The 27295-nt window shown below is 39.8% G+C and overlaps 1 protein-coding gene across 4 annotated transcripts in view; it reads left to right on the forward strand.

Annotated features, from left to right (window-relative positions):
* The window catches only part of RTN4 (reticulon 4), a 56458-nt gene that overhangs the window by 12254 nt on the left and 16909 nt on the right, over nucleotides 1-27295 (forward strand). The window contains exons 2-3 of one of the 4 annotated variants that reach the window (XM_040993461.1): nucleotides 2290-2346; nucleotides 3680-6076. The exons of 1 other annotated variant lie outside the window; for it this stretch is intronic. In XM_040993461.1, the coding sequence (XP_040849395.1) occupies nucleotides 2290-2346; nucleotides 3680-6076 (2454 nt within the window). Of the gene's footprint in view, nucleotides 1-2289; nucleotides 2347-3679; nucleotides 6077-13865; nucleotides 14545-27295 lie in introns of those variants that run through there. 2 more of the 4 variants (XM_040993462.1, XM_040993464.1) reach the window with 2 other exon arrangements.

Genomic DNA, 27295 nt, shown 5'->3' on the forward strand with positions numbered 1-27295 from the left:
AATTAGGCTGATTTGAACCCTGGCACTCTGACAACGTAGGGCAAATAGTTTATTCTTTGGAACAGTTTGAGGTATATCATTACTCCTTAACTCCCCTTTTCTGTAAGTTGTAGGCACAAAGGGACTGACTTGTGACTTTGTTAGGACTACACAGTCGTGAGTGATTGATGGGTCTCTAAATGCAGGCAAGTCAACTCCACGATCAGTGATTGCCTCAGTAGGACCTGGTGACCTCTGCTGTCACTGAAGGACCTGAATGGTGAAGGTGATTTCAGACACAAATAGGAGGGAGCTGAATTGGCACAGGATAGCTGGAACTCAGACTGGTCCTCCAGCATGGTATGGCAGAGTTGCAAACCGTGGCTCAACCCCCTGTACCACATGCCACCTGCAAGTCATCTTTAGAACATTTGTACATGGAGGTATAGGCATTAGCTAAATCTCTACCTTATTGTCCTACTGGTTAAGATGAATGGCCCATCCTACTTACTGTTCTAGGTTATGGGAGGCTTTTGAAAAGTAGAGTGACAGAAAGACTGACGGAGAGAAATCTTGTGTCTGCTAGCTCATACGTTAAATAGCCACAATGACTGGTGCTGGGCCAGACTGCAGCCCAGTAACCAGGAACTCCATGTGGGTCTACCATTTGGCAGGAACTCAAGCACCTGAGCTGACATTTGCTGCTTCCCAGACACCTCAGCAGGGAGCTGGATTGAAAGTAGAGCAGCTAAAACTTGAACTGGTACCCAATAGGATGCCAGTATTGGCAGGCAGTCGCCCAACTGGCTGTGCCACCATGTCTGCCCCTTTATTGCGTCTTCTCTGCTAATAGAGTCCTTTCTTGTCAAACCTTGGGTTATTTTAATATGTTTTGTCTTTAGAGTAAACCACAGAAGAACTTTAAGTTAGGATCTTCCAGCTGCAGGAACAAAATGACAGTCCACAGTGTGTGTGTGTATTACAGTACATTCTTGGGCTGCCCTAACAACATCAGACTGAATGGTTTCACTAGCGGAAATTAATTTTCTTGATGTTCTGGATACTGGAAAGTTAGTTTTCATCCTTTTTATTTAGTGGGTTTTGTTTTTATTTACTTGATGAGTAAAGATACAAACACTTGCTCTCTTCCCAGATGACTACAGCAGCCCTTGGCTGAGACTCATAGCTGTGAACTCAGGCTCCGTCTCTGGGCCATCTAGGTGGGAGGAACCCAATGAAATCAGTCGCGCTCTGTTCCCAGGAGCTGCCTTAGCGGGAAGCTGGGGTCAGGTGCTGGAGCTGGGTGAGGCACTACCTCCCTGCGAGGCTGTGGGCCTGCTTTGTGGATAGCCTCGTTCTTCTTTATGCTCACGTGACCCCCTGTGGGTGGTGAGAGAAGGAAGAGAGAGAGCTTTCTGGTCTCTTCTTGCAAGGGCACTACTTGATATTAGACAAGGTCCCCTCCTTCAGGACCTCACCTAACTGAAGCTGTCTCTGCAGATACCACCACCCTAACTGTGTGATTTATGTTGGGAGTGGGCCTGGAGGACTCAAACACATCAAAAGTAAACTCTGAGGTTTAATTCCTGAGTCTTTTGAGTTCTTTGTTACTTAGATTTTGGAGAGGGAGACAGTTAAAAGAGAGAACTCAACATGGCCATTTGGAGTAGATTTGCAAAGAGTGAAATGAATTTTTGCCTGTAAAACACTTACATAAAAGAAGTAACACGTATCTTCCTAAGGATAAGTAGTATTTTCTTTGTATTTTTGACCTTCTTTGGCACTGGAATAAGGATGCATTAGGATTAGTGTCTTTGAAGAACAGTGCACAACGATCATTAAGTAACTTTTTCTATGTACAATCTAGAATGTAAGAGAAGATGCGTAATTTTGTTTAAGTGGCCTCCTAAATTGAACATATGCGAGCAACAGAAGATCAAACAATATTAGGTACTAGTTATATTCAAATTCATCTTTGGGACTTGAATAAGACATGACAACTTAACCTGTCTGAAAATGTTAGTAAACACTTTAGATACAATCTATTAAATGGGAAGAGTAAGTTAAAGCTGCTTTGGTTTGTGAAGTTTCTTTTGCCTCTTAAAAAAAATATTCTGTGGGTATCTTTTAATCAGCTTTATAACATATATGATGGTTTATCCAAATTAGTGATGCTAGTTTTTCTAACTTCCTTTCTATTTTGGCCTTTTTTCTGAAGTTTTTTTGTGAACCCATTACAAACTGAGCCCTTGCTTGTTCCTTTCCTCTGGTCTCTGTCTCTGCTGAGGTTGTATTCGGTTTGTTTTTCAGATGAGGCCCTCTTTGCTCTCCCTGCTGCATCTGAGCCTGCGATACACTCCTCCGCAGGCAAGTTCTTCCCGCCAGCCTTTTCACTCTGTGTTAACTCTGCGTGGAGTAGTTGAACCTTAACTAAAATTTAGCATGGTTCCAAGAATTTTTGTATAACAAAAAAAAAATTGAAATTGCATACTGCAGGCAATAGCCAAGTGTTCAGAAATGGACAGAACTGATGAATAATGAGAAAGAAATAAGGAATTCTTGGATCCTTGTTCTGCATAGATACAGTGATCGTTTGTTTTTTCTCAGTAGTTGATCTTTGTATAGCCAAAGGCTTTCATGTAAGTGAACCAATCTATGGCATTTAATTAAGCAATGCCTCAGCTTTTAAATATTCTTCTCAAATCTTCTCTTCCTTAAATCTAGTTAAAAGCAGCATTTCTCAATTGATAACATTTGAGTTTTTTCTTAAGGCTTCTGTAATATTTGTAGCATGTAATTGCATTTTTAAACTTAGTTTCTATAAGAAATAGTGCTTGTATGTATAGAATACAATGTGAAGGTACTTCAGGAAGTTCATGGAATATGGAATTTATGTATTTTGGTGCAAACAGTGTTGAAATTTATGCATATGAGGGGGTCTTCATAAAGCTGATCAGAAATGTACATTAGGAAAAACTTATATCTTTTATAGATACTTAAATTTATTTGAAAGGCAGAATGACAGAGATATCCTCTATGTGGTTACTTATTCCTCAAATAGCTGTGACAGTTGGGGCTTAACCGGGTCAAAGCCAGGAGCCTGGAATACTGTCTAGATATCTCACATGGGTAGCAGGGCCCAAGTACTTGGTCATCTTCCCAGGTGTAAGCAGGGAGTTTTATTGGAAGGAGAGTAGCCAGGATTTGGCTGGCACCATAAGGAATGCTGGTATGCTTGCAAAGCAAGTGGCAACTCAACCTGCCATGCCACAATACTGGCCCTGTACATGAATTTCAACTTTGTTTTTGCACCAGAATAATTTGTTAGTTCCATTTTCTGTGATCTTGAAGTATGCATGCCAAGTACATTGTAGAATGTTTAAATCAGGCTAATTAATATATTCATCACCTCAAATATTCGTCATTGAATTGTGAGGTTATGTAAAAATCTTTTGATATTTGGAAATATGCAATACATTATTCTAAACCACAGTGCTATGCAATATAGCATTCACATATCTTATTGACATTAGCTTAATGTTTCAGTAATGATTCAAGTCCTCTTGTTTTTAAAATGCTGCTAACATTTCATTTTAGTGTTAAGTCTTTACTAACACTATTTGATGAATCTGTCATAAAACTTGCATTAACTCTGAGAACACTAGCATTCTCTAACTTTCCTTTCTGTCCATGATCACAGAAAAAAATATGGATTTGAAGGAGCAGCCAGGTAACACTGTTGCGGCTGGTCAAGAGGATTTCCCATCTGTCCTGCTTGAAACTACTGCCTCTCTTCCTTCTCTGTCTCCTCTCTCAGCTGCTTCTTTCAAAGAACATGAATACCTTGGTAATTTACCAACAGTACTGTCCATGAAAGGAACACTTCAAGAAACCTTAAATGCAACTTCTACAGAGTTCTCGGAGCAAGCAAAAAATCCATTTGTAGACAGAGATTTAACAGGGTCTCCAGAATTAGAATATTCAGAAATGGGATCAAAATTTAGTAGCTCTCCTACAGCAGAACCTGCCATAACAGTAGCAAACCCTAGGGAAGAAGTAGTTGTAAAAAATAAGGATGAAGAAGAGGATTTAGTTAGTAAGAACATCCTTCATAATCAACAAGGATTACCTATGACTCTTACAAAGTTGGTGGAAGAAGACCAAGTTATGTTTCCACAGAAAGTGAAGAGCAGTTTTAATGAGAAGGAAATTGCAGGAGAAGCTCCTATGAGGGAGGAATATGCAGACTTCAAGCCATTTGAACGAGTATGGGAAATGAAAGATGTTTATAAAGAAGATAGTGGTGTGTTGGCTGCCGGGGGTAGTATAGAGAGCAAATTGGAAAGTGAATTGGATGAGAAGTATTTTGCAGATAACCTGGAGCAAGCAAACCCTGAAAAGGATAGTGAAAGCAGTAATGATGACGCCTCTTTCCCCAGTACACCAGAGGCTGTGAAAGATGGTTCAGGAGCATATATCACATGTGCACCCTTTAATCCAGAGGGCATTGCAACCAAAAACATCTTCCCTGTGTTAGAAGATCACACATCAGAAAATAAGACAGACGAAAAGAAAATAGAAGAGAAGAAAGCTCAAATTGTAACAGAGAAGAATATTAGCACCACAACATTAAACCCTTTTCTTGCAGCAGCACAGGGTTCTCAAACAGATTATGTCACAACAGATAATTTATCAGAGGTGACTGGGGAAGTAGTGGCGAACATGCCAGAAGGTCTGACCCCGGATTTAGTACAGGAAGCCTGTGAAAGTGAGTTGAATGAAGCTGCAGGTGCGAAGATTGCTTATGAGACAAAAGTGGACTTGGTGCAGACCTCAGAAGCTATGCAGGAATCACTCTACCCCGTGGCTCAGCTTTGCCCGTCATTTGAAGAATCGGAAGCTACTCCATCACCGGTTTTGCCAGACATTGTTATGGAAGCACCACTCAATTCTGTAGTTCCTACTGCTGGTGCTTGTGCAGGGCAGCCCTGTTCATCACCATTAGAAGCTCCTCCTTCAGTTAGTTATGAAAGCGAAAAACTCAAGTCTGAAAATCCACCACCATATGAAGAGGCAATGAATGTAAAACAAGTATCAGGAATAAAGGGAGAAATGCAACAGCCTGAAAGTACTAATGCAGTTGTTCAAGAAACAGAAGCTCCTTATATATCCATTGCATGTGATTTAATTAAAGAAACAAAACTGTCCACTGACCCAAGCCCAGATTTCTCTACTTATTCAGAAATAGCAAAAGTGGAAGAGCCAGTGCCCGAGCATTCTGAGCTAGTTGAGGATTCCTCACCTGATTCTGAGCCAGTTGACTTATTTAGTGATGATTCAATACCTGAGGTTCCACAAAGGCAAGAAGAGGCTGTGATTCTTACGAAAGAGAATCTCACTGAAGCTTCCTATGAGTCAGTGTTAGAACATGAAAGTAAGGAAAAACTCATTACTTTACCAGCGGAGGGAGGAAAGCCGTATTTGGAATCTTTTCAGTCCAGCTTAACCACCACGAAAGATACGCCATTACCTGACGAAGTTTCGACATTGACCAAAAAGGAGAAAATTTCTTTGCAGATGGAGGATCTCAACACTGCAGATTATACAAACGATGACTTATTTGTTTGTAAGGAAGCCAAAATAAGAGAAAGTGAAACATTTTCAGATTCATCTCCAATTGAGATTATAGATGAATTCCCTACACTTGTGGGTTCTAAAACTGATTATTCGAAATTTGCCAGGGAGTGCACTGACCTGGCAGTGTCCCACCAAAGTGAAGATCTAAAGGCACAGGGTGGAGCTGGGTCATTGCCCTGCTCAGCAATGCTTCCAGAGCTCTCTAACAAGGAGGTACAGCCTAAAGATGAAGAGCAAATCTCAGATGAATTCTCCAGAGATAGAGCTGACACAGGGAAGGTGCCCTTACTTCCTCCAGATGTTTCTGCTTTGGACACTCACACAGAGCCCAAACAGATAGACAGCACAGTTAAACCCAAAGTTCTTGTGAAAGAAGCTGAGAAAAAACTTCCTTCTGACACAAAGAAAGAGGACAGATCACCATCTGCTATATTTTCAGCAGAGCTGAGTAAAACTTCAGGTAATCGATCCATGTGTTATTTTGACTTTAGTTAACAACTGAACTTTCTGCACTTTGTCCTGTGCTTTTTGAGTGTCTAATATATCATGTTGGGAATCCTTTCTCACTGTCTCAGTTGACGATTTGAGCACTTTTTCTATTCGTCTTGCACTGCTCACCCTTGCTGTGAACTTCTCCACGTGGGTATTCAGTTTTATATTGCACCACAGCACTAGAAAACACATCTTAAAGTTGGTTTCAATATCATTTTTTTTGTGTGTGTGAGTGCTTGAAGAGCAAGAGACACAAAAGCAAAAGATATTTTTGTGATGCTAGAAATTATTTAGTTTTCAAGGAAAAAACATTTTCTGTGGCGTGTTTTAATTATTTCAGTATAGCACGGTATTATTCCACTGATAAGATAAAGTTAGGCATATGGAGTGTAGCTTTTTTTAGAAAAGTGGAAATTGAAGTACTTGATTATGAATTATTCTGAAAAGCTGTATAGTTCTTATTCTCTGTTTTTTTCACTTGGCTGTATTTATATGACTTGTTTAAAGTGATTTGAACACCTGTTTTCATTTACCTTTCCAATTTAACTGTTTTCTATAAAACAAGTAGTGTGTAGGGTATATTAACTGGATATATTTATATATTGAAGGAAAGGTAACATTGCAACAGAGAAGTCAGAGCAGAAATTGTTGTAATCCAGGACTAAGCAGGTTTTGCATACTGAGGCAGTGGGGTGAGTGTGGAGATAGAACACTTTGTTTTGGGAGGAATATGGATATGAAGGATAAGGAATAATTACAGATGACTTCAGGGGTTCTGGTTTCCTGGCAGGTGCAAATGTATAGATAGCAGTATCAGAAAAATGACATCAGTGGCATGAGAAAGAGGAGTTATAGGAAGATGAATCCCATTTTGAGTATGTTAGTATTCAGATGCCTATGAGGTACCCAAGAAGCCACGGATAGTCTGTTTGTTAAGTTATGGATGTCACAGAAGACTTCGGCTACGCTCAATGTGTATTTGTCATGATTTTGATACAGAAATTAAAAACTTTTAGATATAAAAGAGGGAGAACCAAGAGAAAAGAAAGATTTAGAGGGCAAACATTATCTCATGCTTCAGAGGTCAGTGAGATTAAACCTTTAAAATTTGTGAAAAAGGAACAAGAGTTTTGGCATGGTAACAGTAGGTGGTGTAAGTAGCCAGGGCTAGCATTGACCATTGAATGTGACAAGCATACGTTGGCTGCTCTTAAGTTTGTGATGGTAGGGACTGACAAGGTGTCTCAACAGGCTAATCCTCCTCCCACAAGCGCTGGCACCCCTACAGACACTGGTTTGTATCCTGGTGGATCCACTTGCCATCCAGCTCCCTGTGTATGGCCTGGGAAAGCAGTGGAGAATGGTTCAAAGCCGTGGGAGACCCGGAAGAAGCTTCTGGCTCTTGATATCAGATCAGCTTAACTGCGGCCATTGTGGCCATTTGGGGCATGAACCAGATGATGCGAATATCTTTCTCCTTCTCTCTGTAAATCTGCCTTTCAAATAAAAATAAGTCTTTAGAAATTTGAGATGATAAAAATGATATTAGGCAAGAACAGAAGAGTGGGTGGGGAGAGATGTTTTATGATGTGGGGGAATTATGATAATAGACGCTAGTAGAGAGGGGATGAGATGCTAAGTTCGGTTGGGGGCATTTGCTTTAGAAAATAGAAGGGATAATACTTTGCTTGTGGTATAGTATAGATGTTGCAGGTAGGACTTTGTGGCTGCAAGTTAAAGGGATTGTTTCATGGTTAATGTTTATTCCTTAAAGCAGAATGTTGTGTGTGAACTTACTGTAAAAGAACTTAGGTAAAGACTTCAACAATTATGCCTCACAGGTATATACATACTTCTCTTTTTAAAATTATTATTTATTTATTTGAGAGGCAAAGACAGAGCTCCCATCTGCTGGCTCACTCCCCATATAGCTACAGCATCCTTAAGCGAGCCAGGACTTGGAGCTGAGAGTCGGGAACAGTTCCATTTGGGCTGGCCGCCCTGTGGCAGGAGTACAGTCACGTGAGCATCACTGTCACCTTGCAGGGACGGGAGCTGGAGCCCGCTGCTGAGCCCAGGCGTTCTGCTTGGACCTCGGTGGACCAAACTGCATTTGAACTCTTAGGTCAGAATGTCTGTCCCTGTTACACCTTTTACATGTGTCCACGAATAAGAGCTTTCTTTTGATGTTTGCATTACATAAACTCGATTTTATTGTATGATCGCTGGGTTTTCTCACCAAAGCTGAGGTTCAACATTTTTCTTAAAATAAGTTCAGTAAGAAAATGTATTTATTTTTATTAGAAAGGCAGATTTACAGAGAGAAGAAGAGACAGAAAGATATTCCATCTCCTAGTTCACGCCCCAAGTGGCTACAACCACTGGAGAAGAGCTGATCTGAAGCCAGGAGCCAGGGGCTTCTTCTGGGTCCCCCACATAGGCACATGGTCCTAAGGCTTTGGCCATCCTTACTGTTTTCCTAGGCTACAAGCAGGGAGCTGGATGGGAAGGAGAGCAGGCAGGACATGAAACATTTGGGATCCCAAGGCTTGTGAGGCAGAGGATTAGCCAATTGAGCCAATGTGTGGGGCCTTGAACGATGTTGTAATTTGTTTGAGCTTCGGTAATTTTAGTGCAAGAATTCCTTTTGGGGGACAGTGGGAGGCAGTGCAGTGGCTCGACTGGCTAATCCTCCACCAGGAAGTGCTGGCATGTCATACCCATGTTGGTTCATATTTTGGCTACTCCATTCCCTTCCAACCCTGCTTGTGACCTGGGAAAGCAGTGAAGGATGGTACAAAACCTTGGGACCCTGCACCCACAAGGGAGACAGAAGAGGCGCTTGCCTTTTCAGATTGTTTCTAATTTTTAAATTTAATTACTGTTCCTGCTAACTTGTATTTAAATATATTTTATTCATCTTAAGTATTCTTTCCCTAAATTACTGGAAGTAAAAAGAAATGGTAAAATAGATTTGAGCATTTTTGAGTTTTTTGCAGAAAATTTATATCCCTGTTTTCAAATTACAATTTCTGTGTTCTCAGCAGTTGTTACTCATTTTTGGGTAGGTAATATTCAAAGATTCAAGATTCCTGTCTCCGTTGCCTAGACCTTAAGCAGAGCCTCTGACGTCATTCCCGTCCTCTACTCCTTTACGATTTCATTGACTTATTCATGTGTATGGCATAGTTAGCATCTGCTGGGTCACTCCCCAGGGTTAGGCCAGAGCCAAGGGCCTCTGTGGAGTCTCCCATGCGGGTACAGGGACCTGAGTACTGGGGCCGGCCTCTGCTGCTTTCCAGGGGTATCAGTGGGTCCTAGGGCAGAAGTAGAGCTGACACCATATGTGATGCTGGCAGTACAGGCAATGGCTTAACCTGTAACAGTGCTGGCTCCCTATGAATTGTTTCCTGTGCATTCAGACTTCGTATTTTAAAGTGTATAAACTTGTACCAGTTTGGTAGTTGAAGGTAATATTTTGCTCTTTTGACATTTGGCGTGGTTCCTAGTGATTATGCATATGTTGCATGCCCTTGTTGACCATTTGTTCCTTGTGTGAGTTGCTTGTTCATCCCCTTTCCTTTACTTATGTTCATTTAAAAATTTTTTTAAAAGGTGTATTTATTTTTATTGCAAAGTCAGATATACAGAAAGGAGGAGAGACAGAGAGGAAGATCTTCCATCCAATGGTTCACTCTGCAAGTGGCCACAATGGCTGGAACTTAGCCCATCCAAAGCCAAGAGTCTTTTTCTGGGTCTCCCGCATGGGTACAGGGTCCCAAGGCTCTGGGCTGTTCTCAGCTGCTTTCCCAGGCCACAAGCAGGGAGCTGGATGGGAAGCGGGGCTGCTGGGATTAGAACCGGCGCCCGTATGGGATCCCGGTGTGTTCAAGGAGAGGACTTCAGCCGCTATGCTATCGAGCCAGGCCCCACTTGTTAAGTTACAGGTTTACTTAAGCTTTCTGGTTTTATTTTAAGTTACATCTTAGTAGACGTTTCGATTTCCACAAAGGTATATCCATGCCTTTTTGTCTGTTTTTCATTTTTACTTAATGTTGATTTAAAAGTTGATTTTGAATTTTGGTCAGAAATCTTGTTATCTCTCAGGCCTTTTTGAAGTAGGAGTGTTTTTCCTAGAACTGTGGTATTTTGGTTAGTTTCCTATTCTGGAATAGCCAGAAAATTGAGAGCTAGCCGTCTTCACTAGATTGCAGGTATGGAATGGGGAAATCAAGTGTAGACTAGGGAGTTGGTGCCATCTAGTGTTGATAATGGAAAACTAGATCTTTGGAAGGCATTGTAATTGTCCATATGGAAAACATTTACAGAGGAAGTCAGTGGTCTGTGGGTATCTGATCTGACAAATCGCTAAAAAACAATTAATAAACAAATTTCAATTTTAACAGCACAGAAATAGATAAATGCTTGAATAAATAACATGAAATGACTTTATAAATTCCCCCATACCTGCGTGCTTTAATGAAAACTTAAGATTTAAAATATTTGTTCAGAGCTTAATGGACTGTCATTTTTGAGTTTTGAATTTAGATGTGCTTTAATTCTTTAGGGATAACTATTTAAAAATAACAAGTCACGATTTATTTAGTTCTCAGTGAGTGCTTTCACTTCAGATTTTTTGGTGGACTTTAGTATTCATTTTTAGTAGCTTATGTGAAGTTGTTTATAAATGCTCACTTTTTGCCAATTTTAACTTGTTTTATATTCGACGAAAATACCTCATTTTATTGATTCACTTCTGCAGTTAATGTTGAAGTACTATAGTGGAGTCCATAGAGGGCATTATATTACAACATTTGTTAAGGTTTTTCAGTAATGAAACTTGTTAAACTAAAGCTCGGAAAAACCATATTTTGAAATAAGTTTAAAACTATTCTGTAGCTTCAGTTTTTGTCTTGCTAAAGAAAAGATTCCTGTTCTCTGTGGGCAGGAAATAAATATTCTAGCTATTAAGAGCACCATACAATCAATTTCTAATTTAAGAGAGTAGCACTTTTGTAAAATGGCTGCTTCTGTCCTTATTTGACCTGTTAATGTAGGGTGTGATATGCAGTGTGACTCAAAGTATGGTTACATAAACTTGCCTCGGCGGGAGAATTAATGGCACACATATGTAGAAAGCCTACTATGAGGGGCAGGCGCTTCTCTGGGAAAGATACTGGGCTGTTGCACAGAACCGAATGACTTAATAAGTAAATGAGCTTTTTAAAATGCACATTCTTTGTTTTATCCTCTGTTATTTTTACCATATTTTTGCCAGATACTGTCTGGAAGCCTTCTGGGCTGCACTAACTCATACGATACTTAAGCAAAGATAACCTGTATGACATTGTTAATAAGTCTGTATTCACTTTTTTTTTTGTAAAGATTTATTTTTATTATTTTTTTATTGGAAAGGCGGATATACAGAGAGGAGAGACAGAGAGGAAGATCTTCCGTCTGATGATTCACTCCCTGAGTGAGCGCAACGGGCCGATACTATGCCGATCCAAAGCCAGGAGCCTCTTTCGGGTCTCCCACACGGGTGCAGGGTCCCAAAGCTTTGGCCCGTCCTCAACTGCTTTCCCAGGCCACAGGCAGGGAGCTGGAAGGGAAGCGGGGCTGCCGGGATTAGAACCGGCGCCCATATGGGATCCCGGGCGTGCAAGGCGAGGACCTTTAACCACTTGCGCCACCGCGCCGGGCCCCACTTTTTTTTTTAAGATTTATTTATTTATTGGAAAGTCAGATATACAGAGAGGAGGAGAGACAGAGAGGAAGATTTTCCGTCCGATGATTCACTCCTCAAGTGAGCGCAACGGCTGATGCAATGCCGGTCCTAAGCCAGGATCTAGGAACCTCTTCCGGGTCTCCCACGCGGGTGCAGGGTCTCAAGGCATTGGGCTGTCCTCGACTGCTTTCCCAGGCCACAAGCAGTGAGCTGGATGGGAAATGGAGCTGCTGGGATTAGAACCTGCGCCCATATGGGATCCCGGGCGCGTTCAAGGCGAGGACCTTAGCCGCTAGGCCACGCCACCGGGCCCATGTATTCACTTTTTTTAAGCATTTTTTTTACTTCACTAACCAAATTTGATTGGATGGAATGTATGTCAGTTGATTTCCACAAGCTTGTTTCCTTGTGGACCAAATAAAAGCAGACATAAAAATGACCTCTTTTATAGCTCAGAATGCTTGCCAAGCTTCGGAGTTCATGCTTTGATTTTTTTACTCTGCTTGAGATACTATCAAGTATGTTTAATGTTTGTGTGTGGATATTTGAGAGGTAGAACTAGAGAGATCGCTCTTCCTTCACCAAGTGGTTCTCTCCTGAATGACCACCTGGCCTGGGCCAGACCAAGCGCGGCAGCCAGGAGCTTGATCTGGGTCTCTCACTTGGGGGCAGGATCTCAAGCATTTGGGCCAGTCTCCACTGCTCTTGCAGGCACATAGCAGGGAGCGGGATGAGAAGTCGAGTAGCCACTACTCAAACCAGTGCTGATTGCAAATTGCAGGTTAAAATGCTGCATCACAATGCCAATCTTGGGATATTAATTTTTGCTACTTTCTGACTTATGGTTTAAGCCAAGTTAAGTATACAGAAGATGTGAGTGTAATGAATGCTAATAACTTGCATCTCAAATTTTTTCTTATTGATACTTATGGTAAATACTTGTATATGTAGTTAGTAATTATTAATGTAGCCACCTGTAACTTGAAAATAGTGTTTTGGCACTATTTTTGAATACTTATTCTCATGTTAAATGTTGGTTTTTGGTTAAGTGATTTGTTCTCAGCAAATACTATGTTGGAAGTTTTTTGTACTTAATAGTCTAGGGTTCCAGACTATTCCATGGAGAAATGAGACTTCGTGCCACGATGAAGTCAGATTTGTGCCATGGTGCAGCTCCTGGTGACAGGGATCTGAAATGTCAACAAGCAGGGATTCAGAATGAAGTGTAAAGTTAGCTTTTTCACTTAAGAACTTATAATACTGGACTGCTGGTTTCTTTTAAAGATTTTTAATTATTTTTATTGGAGAGGAAGAGATGCAGAAAGATCTTCTATCCGCTGGTTCACTCCCCAAGTGACCACAATGGCCAGAGCTAAGCTGATCCAAAGTCAGGAGCCAGGAGCCATCCTCTCCTGCTTTCTCAGGCCACAGGCAGGGAGCTGGATGGGAAATGGGTCAACTGGCACATGAAGTGGCACCCATATGGGATCCCAGCATGTGCAAGGCAAGGATTTAGCCACCAGGCTATTGAATCGGAACCTGTTTTTAAAGTTGCTTTTCTTTAGTTGTGATTGGGGTTAGATAAGTAGAGTTTTATGGTCTGCAGTTTCACAGCAGAAAATATACCTATTTAAGTGTGGCTATGGTCTTAAGACTTCTGTAGGTAGGTTGTGTATCTTCACAGTATTTTTCATATCAGGCATCTTAAGATATTTTGGATTTGTCATTATTTATTGCTTTTGCTGCTTAGGCAGATAGTTACCACCAGTTGTAACATGCTCTGAAATGAATTTCACTGTTACAAAAATGAACAAACAATTTAGGAGTGCTGTATGTAGATTTTAAAATAAGAATACAACTTTGGTTCTTAGGTCAGATGATCTACTGTATCTACTGTTTCCCTCCAAGCTAAGAGTCAATTGATAGTGTCTGTGTAGCATCTAATACTTACTGAGCAAGTGGTGGTAAGTGCATATTGCCTTAAGAGTGAAAGGTAAAAAAGACATTAAATTGTTGAAATTTAAAACTTTTTGATTGAATTAATATCTATACAAAACAAATCTTAATTTGATTTATATGTCTTTTTCTCATTAGAGTAGAAAATACTGGGTATTATAAACTCTGCTAAACTTAGCAGAAAGTAAAAAACAACTCAATGTTTCCTAAGCTTGGAAATCAGTTTCAGATCAGTCCATTTGTATCTTTCCGGTAGCTGTTGATTTTAGGGTTGTAAATAAAACAGAAAAACTGGAATTATTAAGCCATCTGCTTTTTAAAAAGTAAGCCCTGCATGCACCCTAAGTGCGTGTTAGATCCGTTCACTGACTGATGAGCTGTTGAACAGTCCCCTCTCTTCCTTTGGGAGCCTCCCCTGCCCCCTGCAAACGCAGCTTCCCCTGGCAGAGCAGCGAGCAAGCCGGACCGATACACAGATAGAAAGAAGGTATTAATGGCTGAGCATTAGTAGCCTAGTTACAGCGTGCACTGCGTCAGGCAGCTCCACACCCAGAAGGCGTCAGGTGACTTGAGTCCTGCAGCTGTGCAGCAGGAGCGACTGCAGACTGGGCTGGAGGAAACGGGTATCTCATGTCTCGGGCTGCACTTTTGCAGTTACAGCTGCTCTGTTGGTATGCATAACTGATCGCTGCAGCTGAAGGGCAGAGCGTGACCAGAGATGGACGGTCAGAAGAAGAATTGGAAGGACAAGGGTATATCTGCTTTTTATATTTTTTCATTCAGTATTGATTTGTGACTAGTAATACATTTCTAAGAATAAGCTTTACAATTTAGATACATTTTGGACGGAATGGGAAGCCTGTGAAAGATTTAAGGTGAAAGGATTAAAGCAGCTGTCTGGTTTATGTTTTTATCTTTGCTTGTGTACTAGGAAATATGCTGCTCTGTTCCCCTGGCCTTTGATTTCGTCTTTTTGGTCCTGTTGCCTCCCTTCTGTTCGCTAATCTTGCACATTGTAAACAGTGTAGATCTAGCAGATTTTGTTGGTCTCTCTTTGATGTGGTGAATATTAATAGCTATTCATAATGGAGGTTTTTTTTTTTTTTTTCCTGTGACCAAGTGTTTAAAAAAAGCTTACTTGGTGCAGTTGAAATTCTATCCTAGGGGTTGTAGGTAGCAAGGTACTGTGTTTGCTGTAAGTTTCTTTTCTTTGGAAATCGGACTTGAACCTTTAAAATTAGTACCAACTGCTTTTTAATTGGATTCTGCTTTTATGCATGTTGAAATTATTAAATTGTGTAAAGTACTCTCAGTGCAAGTCTGTTTAAACTGTTGTCCTTCTAATAACCAGTCGTTGAACTTGATCCTCTTTAAGCCCAGATCTTTTCAAATCTTAGGGGATCATTGAGAATTTAAGCCTGTAAGTGATAAAGTGTTGACTCCAGGGAATATTTTAAGATATATTTTATGTGGATGGTTAAATGTGCACGTTTTTTTTCCCCCAAAACAGAAGGCGATAGACTGTATCTCTGTCTAGTTAGAATATAACCTCTTTAAAGTTACTATACCTATTTTTAAGTAATCCAAAATAGATATTTTATACCTTTATGTGGCTGTCTCGGCCTGTTCGAGTTTTATAATACCATTTAAATATTTTTTTCTTCTAGAGAAGAATTACTAGGAATAATATGTGGAGTTAATTACAGTATCTGAGCAGTATGCTTTTAAAAAATTTTCTCAGTAAAGAAATGTGAGGGAAAGGTGAGTTTAAGAATAAGCTCATTGAGACTTGGGAAAGATTTATAAAGTTTGAAGAAACAGTACCACTAGATTTTTTAATGATTTCTTTGCATTTGAACTAGAAAGAAGCATTTTTATTTCTTGGTTCTTCCAGGTTACTGATGTTATAGAATAAAAGATAAATTTAAATATATTCTTGATAACTAAACGTGAAGCATCTAATAGCAGTAAAAAAAAAAAAAGACAGGTGTTAAAAATAGGTGAAAAGTCACACTAGGGCCCATTCTGCAACTATTAAATCTCTACCAGTGATTTAAATCTTAAACCATTTAATAGCTTAAATTCTTTTTTTTTCTAGAATAATTGGGTATTTTGTGACAGAAGTAATTTAGATCCAGTGTAGTCCATATTTGATCAGGGATCTGATTATTTTTAGGCAGCAAGTATAAAATCAAATTTGCTTTGAAATCCCCCAAGGAACCTCACGTTGTATCTAAGTGGAATGGCCTAATATTTTTTAATACTTGCCTTCACCCATTTTGGTAAAATTGCCCTCCCCTTTTTTATTGAATGGTTAAGTTATACTTTTGTAATTTTTATAATTGCCTAATATTAACATTGTAGATTATAGAATAGAATTTAAACTGGAAAACAGCAGTAAGCTAAACTGTAATGGAGTGAGTTTTTCCTAATTTCTTTTTCTTAAAATATGTAATTATGGAGGAAAGAGTGTAAGGCCTACATACATTTTGAAAGTATATTTAGGCCCAGTTTGTCCCCCTCTGTGTTCTTGCTCAGGGAAAAAATACCCTCATTGTTTAAAAAATGTGTGTGTGTGTGTTGGAGTTTTGGAGCTTTTTTGCAGATATACTGATATTTAAGACATTTGGTCTTTTAGGTCAGGGTAATGTTTTCTTTTGTTAGCTGAGTGCTGATAAGTGAAATTGAGTAGTACTAAATCACAGAGGTTACCCAGAGCTTTAAGACAGGATTTTTGAAGTGCTTAAAATGGAAAGTAGATGGTAGGAGTAGGAAGGGTTGGGTTTGCATGGGGTGGAAGAATGATATAACCAGCACTCGAAAGAGACAGTGAGCAAAGCTTTCTGGAGAGAACAGAGTATATAGGACAGCAGTTGACAGATGTGTCGAAGCATCTCATCATGTTTATTCTGTAATGAGCATCATTTAGTGCTTCTTAAAAACACACATTCCTGTGATTGCCAAGCCTATCAAGCCAGAGTTCACAGAACCTGGCAATTTGTATTTTAAGCATTCTGGTATAATTGATGTTATTATCAAGAAGATTCAGAAAAGACTGATCTCGGGTTTCCCAAAGAGGCAGTTGGTTTTATTTTTATTTTGGCCAGGTAAGAAAAGTACCCATTTGGTTTTCAGGTTTCCTGGTGCCAGTTTTGAGCTTCTGTGCTTTTAAAAGGAGATAGCCTGGGCCAGGCTGCAGAAGATGTTAGGTTTTGGATTACATCATGAAGGAAATGAAGAAGCTTTGCAAATTTTAAAGTCCGTAGTGATAAAAGCCTGTTTGAAAATTGGGTTGAGTAAGTTAGTGAAGAATTTAGAGGTAGACCTGTTAGAATGATATTATGACCCGATTTAAAGCAGACAGGACGAACGAGGCCTGGAGAAGTAGTGAAAAGGAAGTGGCCGATTTCAGAACATAAAGGAATCATGACACACACAGCGTGGCTGCTCCAGATGAGGGGAGCATGGGGCTGTTTCAGGCAGCATGAAACACTTGGCAGTGGTAGTGCTTTTTAGTGTCAATAAACATGAAGTTAAAAGAAGACAGAAAGGATGTTGATATTCAGAGGCAACAAGAATTTTCAATAGGAATGGGCCTTTCCGTGCTAGGGAGAAGCCTGCTAATCTGAGTGTCCAGGTAAGGCTGTGATCCAAAGTCTACAGCCACACCACCGTGCATGCGCCTCACCCAGTATGGAGCTCTAAGCCCTGGGAATTTTTGGCTCTCTTTTATTATCACCTGTAGTTTTGGGCTTTGGCACTTCATTTACTGTAATTAACCCTTGAGGAAAGGGTAAATGACTAGTATTAAAATGCATTGGATGACGCCTCAAGACAAATGGATTTGGGGCAGTTTCTAAAGCCTGCTTCCTTGGCAGAGGCTCTTGAAGGCTGCCCGGTACTTGGCTTCAGGTTGCCTGCGGGTGTGACTGTGCACATACATTTCAGCAAGCAAAGACTGGTGACTTGGCATTTAATGCACCCTAAAGGCTCAGATCACTTGTTTGATGGTAGACTTTTGCTTTCAGTTATAAACTCAGCTGAATCCCAGTATTTAGACATTCATGAGTTACTTCTAGATCTTGATTTGGTGCCACCCTGTGTTTCTATCTGTGACAGAAAATTGGGAAGATATCACTGCACACGCGCGCAGTGATTTGGGAGAATACTTCTAATGAGCGGAGGTGTGTTGGGGGTGTCATAGTATATTTTGTTCTGTGGTTTTTCCTCCTATTAGACAAATACTCTATTAAAATTTTCTTTAAAGAAAATGCAGTTCTGACCACTCTTAGCAATTCAGGATCATGGCTCCTAACTGGTCTTCCAAATCCTCTGTCACAGCCAACTTAAAATTAATCTCCCTAAAGTGTAGCTCTCCTTAAATCTTTTCCTTTATTCAGATTAAGCTCCTAACTTCTGTCTTGGACTTGAGAGAGTCTGTAGCTTTTCCCCAACCTTCACAATGTCCTCAGTTATTCTCCATCTCCAGCCACATTGAAGGACTCACTCCCTAAGTATTGCTGGTTGTTACTGTTCTCTGTTCTCTGCCTAGAATGCCCTTTATTCCCATTTCGCTTGGCCTAAGTGATAGTCAAGGGCCCTGTCATCCTGGAGCACCTGCCAGTCTCCTCAGCTTGAGGCGATTTAGTTTTTCTCAGCACTCACCTCTTGATTCTCAGCTTGTACCTTCAGCTAGTTATTTTTATATATCTAGGGCTCATTTTCTAACCTACAAATGCTTTGAAGGCAGAACCAGTGATGGTTTCATTACTGGCTCTCTTTGGCTCTGTACAGCTTTTCAAGCAAGGGTCTTGAGAACTCTCATATTTAGCTAAGTTTAGCCTTGGACTTGAACCCCATGTATACATGTTGGGAAACATAAAATTATGTTTCAACTGGGAGAAATTAGGAAGAGGATACCCAACCTTCTCCTTTCTTAAAGGAGCAACATAATTTAAGTATTTTTAGGTTAAACCTGTAGACAGATGTCTTACTAGTTGTTTATTACAGCTTTCTTACTTTACAAATATGGAAATCAAGAAGACTAAAGAAATTAGTCCACTGCACTAATCACTAAGGCTTTACTAGTTATTTATTTGCAGTGTATACATGCACAGTGAAAGGCTAAAAAAATGTCAATTTACGTGACCTTTATTTTGACCTTTTTTATTTTAGGATTTACTTATTTTACTTGAACCAGTTACAGGGGGGCGGGGGAGAGAGATCGAGATCTTTCATCTACTGGATCACTATGGTTGCAGTGTCCAGAGCTGGGCTGGTCCGAAGCTGGGAGCCAGGAGCTTTATTGAGGGTCTCCCACATAGGTTCATGGGCCCAAGGACTCGAGACATTCTCCACTCCAGCAGGGAGCTGGATTGGAAGTGGAGCAGCTGGGACTGAAGCGGTACCCACATGGGATGCTGCACTGCAGGCAGAGAATTAGCTTCCTGAGCCCCACACTGGACCCATGACTTATTCATGCACAGTGTTAACTGTGGCAACTTCCTGAAAATGGTATATGCTTCATTTCTGTACGGTCCTCACACTGCAATTAAAGAAGCAGTAGTGATAGTGTTAGCTATAGAAAGAAGATAGATGTAGTTACTAGTTTGGTATTATTGAAAGCTTATGCCTAGTAGGAAGTTCTTGAGCTAGGAATGTATTTCTTTGTTCTTAAGGTTTGGGTTAAAGGCTAGAATGTTTCAGCAGTGAGTAGGACTTTTTTTTTTTTAATTTATTTATTTTATTGGAATGACAGATTTAAAAAGAGAAGGAGTCAAGAAAAGAAAGGTCTTCCATCTACTGGATGGAAGTGGTTACAACGGCTAGAACTGAATAAGGAGCCAGGAGCTTCTTCCAGGTCTCCCACATGGGTGCAGGCTTGGGTCATCCTCTCCTGCCTTTCTAGGCCACATCAGGGAGCTGGATGGGAGTGGAGCAGCTGGGATGAGAGACCTGCACCCATATGGGATCCTGGCTCATGCAAAGTGAGGACTTTAGCCACCAGTTTACTGCGCTGGGCCTGGGTTTCAAACTTTAAATTTGGTATTAGTGCAACAATATGGGATAAATCAAAGGGGTTTATATTGGAGGGAAGGGAATCCCAGACTATACAGAATTGTATGATAAAATTCAAAATTTAAAATAAAAATATTTAAAAATCTTTTTAAAAAATCTTACAGCCTTCCCTCAAATATGTCAGCATCATTTTTTTGAAGTTTAAAAAAAATTTGTTTTTAAATTTTTGAAAGAATTACAGACTAGGGCTCTGGCATAGCATCCTAGAGGCTAAAGTACTTGGCTTTGTACTCGCTGGGATCCCATATGAGCTCTGGTTCTAATCCCAGCAGCCCCACTTCCCATCCAGCCCTCTGCTTGTGGTTTTGGAAAGTAGTCAAGGATAGCCCAAAGCCTTGGGACCCTGAACCTGCATGGGAAACCCGGAAGAGGAAATTCCTGGTCCCTGGCTTTGGATTGGTACAGTTCCGGCTATTACAGCCACTTAGGGATTCAGTCACTGAATGCAAGATCTTTTTCTTCTCTCTGTATATATGACTTTGCAATAAAATTACATAAATCTTAAAAGGAAGGCAGCTGTGCTCACCACTGTACCACCAACACTAAAATTACATAAGTCTTAAAAAAAATTACATACTGGGAGAAAGATTGTCCATCCACTGGTTCATTCCCCCATGTGGCTGCTTTGGCCAGCACTGGGCCAGGCTGAGTCAGGAGTTTCATCTGGGTCTCCAATGTGGGTGGCAGTTACATGAACATTTGAACATCCTCCACGCTTTTCCCAGGCCATTAGCTGGGAACTGGATCAAAAGTGGACGGGCTGGGATTTCAAACCAGTGTTCCTGAGATGCTGGCATGGGATGCAGATGGCATCTTTACCTGCTGTGCCTCAATGCTGGTACCATATCAGCACCATGCTTATACTGACACAAAAATCTGTGCACATTTATAATTATCGTGTCATGTTTTAGCACAGGTATAATTGTACAGAAATCAGTCTTCTCGGTAGTTATCATTTCTTTGTGATGGAAACATGAAGTCCTTTCTTGTAGCTATTTTGAAACATGCAGTACATTATTTGAAACATGCATTACATTGTATATAATGCAGTAGACACCATAGCACTCAAAACCTCAGCCTGAAGGAATTCTGCCTCATTAGGAACAGTTATAATTTTGTATTGTGATTGGTATATGTAGTTTTATCTGCTAAGGTATTCCGATGGTGAGACTTGGTGAAATAGTAAACGTTGCTTATGAACTTGCACTAGTTTTGCGGGTGATGGGTTAGTGGGTTTTTTTTTTCCCATTTATGAGAACTTACTTCCTGTGCAGCTTCATGTCTGCAGACTCATTTGATGGCTTTAGACTTCATAGGGATCTGTGCTCCCTATGTACTCCTCAAATACTTTTCATTACAGGAGAATCAGAAATAGTTTTTAAAAAATGAAAACCCACCTTCTAATTCTCATGTGAGGAAGGGAATATGTATAGGAAATGCACCCAACGTATAAAAGAATTTTATTCGCAAAGGCCAGGTACTGCTGCACGTGCAGGAGCCGGCCTAGGATGCTAGTCTTGCTCTAGGGTTACTTTTTATTTTTTTAGGTGAAGCACATACAGAGTCAAATTCACATCTTTGTGTTTTACTTTTGTTGAATAATTTTCAAGAAACGATACTTGCTGGATTTTTTGTTGTTGTTGTTGCCTTATTTGACCTTTTTATCAAGCTAGTTAATTATTTCAAGTTTTAAATGCCTTAAATACATCTATTTTATTTTGAAGCAGTAATTCTAATTTATAAAAGAATATGAAAATTGTAGTTATCTTTAAGTTGCATGTTTTTAAAAATTATTTTTCTTACAAAGTCAGATATATATATAGAGGAGGAGAGACAGAGAAGATCATTCGTCTAATGATTCATTTCCCAAACGGCCAGAATGGCTGGAGCGGAGCCCATCTGAAGCCAGGAGCCAGGAGCCTCTTCTGGGTCTCCCACATGGGTGCAGGGTCCCAAGGCTTTGGGCCGTCCTCAACTGCTTTCCCATATAACTCTATCTATAACTCTTAAGTTTCAAGTAAAAAAAAAAAAAAACCTTTAAAAAACATGCAAATTATGGGCACAGCACGGTGGCTTAATGGCTAAAGTCCTCACCTTGAACACACAGGAATCCCGTATGGGCACTGGTTATTGTCCCAACAACCTCACTTCCCATCCAGCTCCCTGCTTGTGGCCTGGGAAATCAGTCCAGGATGATCCAAAGCTTTGGGACCCTGCACCTATGTGGGAGACCTGGAAGAGGCTCCAGGCTCATGCTTTGGATCAGCGCAGCATCAGCCATTGTGGCCACTTGGGGAGTGAACCATTGGATGGAAGATCTTCCTCTCTGCTACTTCCCTCTCTGTATATCTGACTTTGCAATAAAAAAACAATCTTTTTTAAAAAATTCATTTATTTATTTATGTCAAAGTATTGGCAGAGAGAAGGAGAGACAGAATCACCTTCCATTGGTTCATTCCCCAATGTCTGTACTGGCTGGAGGTGGCCAGATCCAAAGCCGTAATCCCGAAGCTGTTTGTTGCTCTCCCTTGTGGGTGCAGGGGCCCAAGCCCCTGGGTCATCCTGTGGTTTCCCAGGCACATCAGTAGGGCACTGGATCAGGACTGGAGTAGCTGGAGCTCACAGGAGGTGCAGATGCTGCAAGCGGCAGCTTTACGTGCTGTGCCACAGTGCCAACGCCAGCTCCATAGCTGCATTTAATACTGGATTTCTCTGCCAGGCTTACCTCAGGGTATTGCTTTTATTTAGTTTTTTCGGCTCACTGTGCATTTACATACATGAAATTTTCACTCAGCTTCAGACATGTTGGGTGTTTTCTGTTTATCTAAGGGAGAGGAGGTTCAGGTGGTCTAACTCATACTGATGGTAAATTAAAGGCCAGAATAGGGCCCACACTCTTATGTCCATGGGCGGACGGAACCTCTGCACAGGTTTATTTCTTTTTTTCCCTCCTGTCATTTATTTGAGAGGGAAGTAATTATGGTGAGGAGGTAAGAGCTTACTGTGTGGTGCCAAATGATTAATATTGAATCTTAATAATTTTTCTTTGAGAGAAATTTGGTTAGTGCCTAATAAATAGTTACAGCAAGGATTATGGCTGTGAAATGTCTAAAATTTTAATGTTCTAGTATGTATATGCTTGTTAATTTTCTTCCTTACCATCTTTTTCCTTTTTCATGTGAATTCATTAAAGCTCTGCTTTGGAAGAGGGTATTCTCTTGCCAGCCATTCCATAATTCTCAGTATTTTTAGAACCAGCTAAACTAGTTCAACTTTTTCCTCCTCTTCTCAGACAAAAGGCTTTAAAGTGGAAAACTGACTTCAGGTTATTCAAGGAAGAGCTTTCAGAAGGATTCGGTTTGAGAGGAAATGTAACTGGATGACTTGTGCAGGAAAGGCATGTGGGCTGACACTATTTTTAGCTGTGGCAGATGACAATTTGATTACCAAATGTAGGCAACTCTTTTTACTTTGCATTGCACTAGACATTTTAAAGACAAGATGGCAGTATATTAAGTTATTTTAAAATTTCAGTTTGATAAAAATGCTACTGTTCTGTGCACTGCACAAACCAGTCCAAGATTTTTCATTTTTATTTTTAAATGTAAGTGAGCAAGGGCTATAGAGAGTAAATCATTTTTTCCGAATTAAAGAATTTTTCAGTAATCCATTAGCATTCCCCACAGACACTATTATTTAATCTCAAAAAAGATGTTTGATAAATATTTTATGTAAGATTAAATTGAAGACACAGTGGGGTTATCTTAAATGATTTAACAATCTGTTGTCTATGTAGTATTGAAAAAGACTAAGGAATCTTGAGACGTTAAAGTTCTAGTGCAAGCCCAGCACGGTAGCCTAGTGGCTAGCTAAAGTCCTCACCTTGCACGCACTGGGATCCTATACAGGCGCCAGTTCTATTCCCAGCAGCCCCGCCTCTCATCCTGCTCCCTGCTTGTGGTCTGGGGAAGCAGTAGAGGACGTGGGATCCTGCATCTGCATGGGATACCCGGAAGAGGCTCCAGGCTTTGGATTGACTCAGCTCTGGCCCTTGTGGCCAGTTAAGGATTTAATCAATGGACAGATTTTCCTCTCTGTCTCTTTTCTCTGTATGTCTGACTCTGCAATAAAATTACATAACTCTTTTTTAAAAATTGCCAGTAACCTTACCATATATATTTTTAAAACAAGTTCTTGTGTAAGTTTTTTTTTTGTTTCTCAAAAAATATACTACCAAACTTTTAGAGGAATCCAAAGCTAGCATTTGCTGACTTAAAGATGTCCTTTATTTTAATCTGAGGAAAAATACAATCTTTGCTTGCAGTGTTTCTATTGATAGTCGGGCCACTCATTACTGAGGCAGTGTAGCACAGGTAATGGGAATATAAAGATAAGTTATTCACTAAGCATTTGGAAATTAAATAAAAGTCTGCAAGATGTTGCTTTCTATTTTATGTTATCTGAATGCATTACTATTTCTTACTGAATAAATGTAAGCATTTGAAAGTTTGTTAAATGTTAGGACTAAAACACAGAGTGTTTGAATAATGAGACTCTATGCAGGCTGTAAGCCAGCAGAGTGCAGTCACTGTTGGGTTAGAAGTACTTTCAGTGAGTTGTGCTTCCTCCCCTTCGTATGATCAGCTCAGGGATACTGTGAATGACAGGCCACCATGATGATTCAGAGAAGCATTAAAATTGTGTTTTAAAAGATTACTCTTTAATAGTTTCGTTGTGTAGTTACTCAGTTTTTTAGTGTATTCAGAAAACTACACAGCCATCATTGCTATTTCCAGAATAATTTCATCACCCTGCAGGAAAACTGCATATGCTTTAGCATTACTTTAATTTTGTTGCTACCCTAGCACCTGGCAGTCTCTAATCTACCGTTTCTAGAGAACCGCATGGTCCAGACAGTTCATATAAACACAATCACACAGTAGGTTGCTGGTGATTGGCTTCTTTGAGCTGGCATGTTTTTAGCATTCCTACATGCTGAGGTATGTCAGTACTTTACTCCTTGTTACGGTCCAGTAATATTCCATTATGTGGATCTGTCCTATTCTGTCAGCTCATCAGATGACACATATTTGGATTGTGTCCTCTGGTTGGTATGAATAGTACAACCTGAAAGTTTGCATATAAGTTTTTGTTTGTATACATAGGTTATTTTAGTCTTTTGGATTGGAATTACTGGATAATAATTTGTATTTAATATTTTGAGGAACTGTCAAACTTTTTGATTGTGACTGAATTTTACATTCTTAGTTGCAACCTGTGAGTTCCAATCTTTGACACTATTCCTTATAGTTCTTTTTTTCTTTCTTTTTTTTAACCATTGCTATCCCAGTGGGTGGCAGGTATCACATTGTGGTGTTGGCTTGGATTTCTCTAATGACTGAATTAAGTTGAGCATTTATTTATGTGCTTTTTTTTTGCCATTGGTATATCTTCTTTGGAAAAAAAGTCTTTTCACATCCTTTCCTCATGTTAAATTGGGTTGCTTTCACCATTGAGTTCCAGGAAGATAAGGTTGATCCAAACTGAGTTCTTCATGTATTCCAAATGCGAGTACAAGTTCCTTTTATTAGTTGTTTTGCTAATGGTTTTTTTTTTCTATTTTATGGATTTTTGTCACTTTCTTAAAAAGATAATTTATTTCAAAGACTGAATTAAAGAGAGCTTCTCCTGTGTCTCCCACGTGCGTGCAGAGGCCCAGGGATGTTGCAGACGCACTGGGCCTTCTCCTGTTGACTCAAGTGGTTGCTTTACCTTCTGTGCTGCAGTGCCACCTCTGAGTGCTTGAGCTTTTGCCATCAGATCTAAAAACAGCTATGAAGACTTAAACTTCCTTTTTTTCTTCCAAGAGTTATGTATTTTGTGCTGTTCACGTCTTTGGTCCTTTTTGATTTAATATTTATTTTTGTGATGTAGAGATGCAGCCCTCCAATTCGTTTGCAGTTGCATATTTGGTTATTTCTGCACTGTTTGTTAGAAAGACATGTTCTCTGAATTTTCTTGGCACCCCTGCCAACATTAGTTGACCATAAATATAAGAATTTATTTCTGGAATCTACGTTGTATTCCATTGATTTACCTCTCTATCCTTGTACAACTGCTACACTGTGTGAAGTTTTGTTATTCTGTTTCAAGATTGTTTTTATTCTGAATTCCTTGCATTTCTCGGTGAGTTTTACAATTGGTTTGTCAGTTCCTGTCAGAGACTGCTAAGATTTTGGTGGAGTTTGCCCTGCAGGTGAATTTGAGGATTATTACCATTTTAGCAATGACTTCCAATCAATGAATGTGGAGTATCTGCCTATTTTATTTTTAGGTTTCTTTGAACAGTGTGTTATAGTCAGTTAAGTCTTGGGCTTCTTATGACTTTATTTCTATATATTTTATTCTTTTATCCTAGTGTAATGATGATTTCCTAATGCCTTCAGATGAATTGTTTGCCAGTATATGGAACTACAATGTACAGAACTGCAACTGATTTAATGTACAGACATGTCCTACAACCTTATTGGACTCATTTATTAGGATTTTTTTTTTTTTGTGGAGTCACTGTTTTGTTTTAGTATTACAGTGTACATGGCAAGCGGAGGTTAATTTCCTTTCCAACTGGACACTTTGTACTCATTTTTCTTACTCAATTGCCCTGCCCAATACCTCCAGGATAATGTTGGAGTAGAAGGGGCAAGATTTTGTTGATATCCTTGTCCTGTTCTGCTCTTTGAGGAAAAAAAAAATTCCGTTTTTCATGATTAACTATTGTTAATTTAGAGTTTTTGTAGATGCTCTTTTATTCAAATGAGGATGTTCCATTTTATTCCTAGCTTGTTGAGAGTTGTGTTATGAAAGGATGCTGAGCTTTTTTATTATTTTTATTTTTTTGCATCTCTGTTGATCATGTGTATGGCGTATGTCTTCATTCTGTTGATACGGTATATTATGTTCAGTTTTAGATGTTGGATCAATCTTACTGGAGTAAATTCCACTTGGCCATGGTTGATAATCATTGTTTTATAAATTGCTGGATTCAGACTAGTATTGAGGATTTATTTATTAAGTGTTGTTGATTCAGAGCTTGTTTGTGATGTGTTTGCCTCATTTTGGTGTCACAATTGCACATGTGTTGTTTAACAGATGGATATAACAAATCTAGTGATGAACATTTTAAGCATTACATTAAAAAGTTTTATGATTTCTGTATAAAATTGAAACTTCCCAAGTTGTTACGATTTTTGCTTCAAAACAGTTGAAGGAATCTGTGGGAGTAATCCTTCGTTCATGCTTACAGCCTCACGCGCAGTCTCTTACGCACTGTTACGAAAAGGGCCCTCCCTATCACCACAGCTGACGGCAGTGTGGGTTGCCTTTCGGGCCTTCCTAGTCCAGCACACATGTATTTTGCTTATATGT

Source organism: Ochotona curzoniae, unplaced genomic scaffold, assembly GCF_017591425.1.
Source record: "Ochotona curzoniae isolate NIBS_2020 unplaced genomic scaffold, NIBS_Ocur_1.0 contig_883, whole genome shotgun sequence".
In the NCBI taxonomy this organism is placed as follows: domain Eukaryota; kingdom Metazoa; phylum Chordata; class Mammalia; order Lagomorpha; family Ochotonidae; genus Ochotona; species Ochotona curzoniae.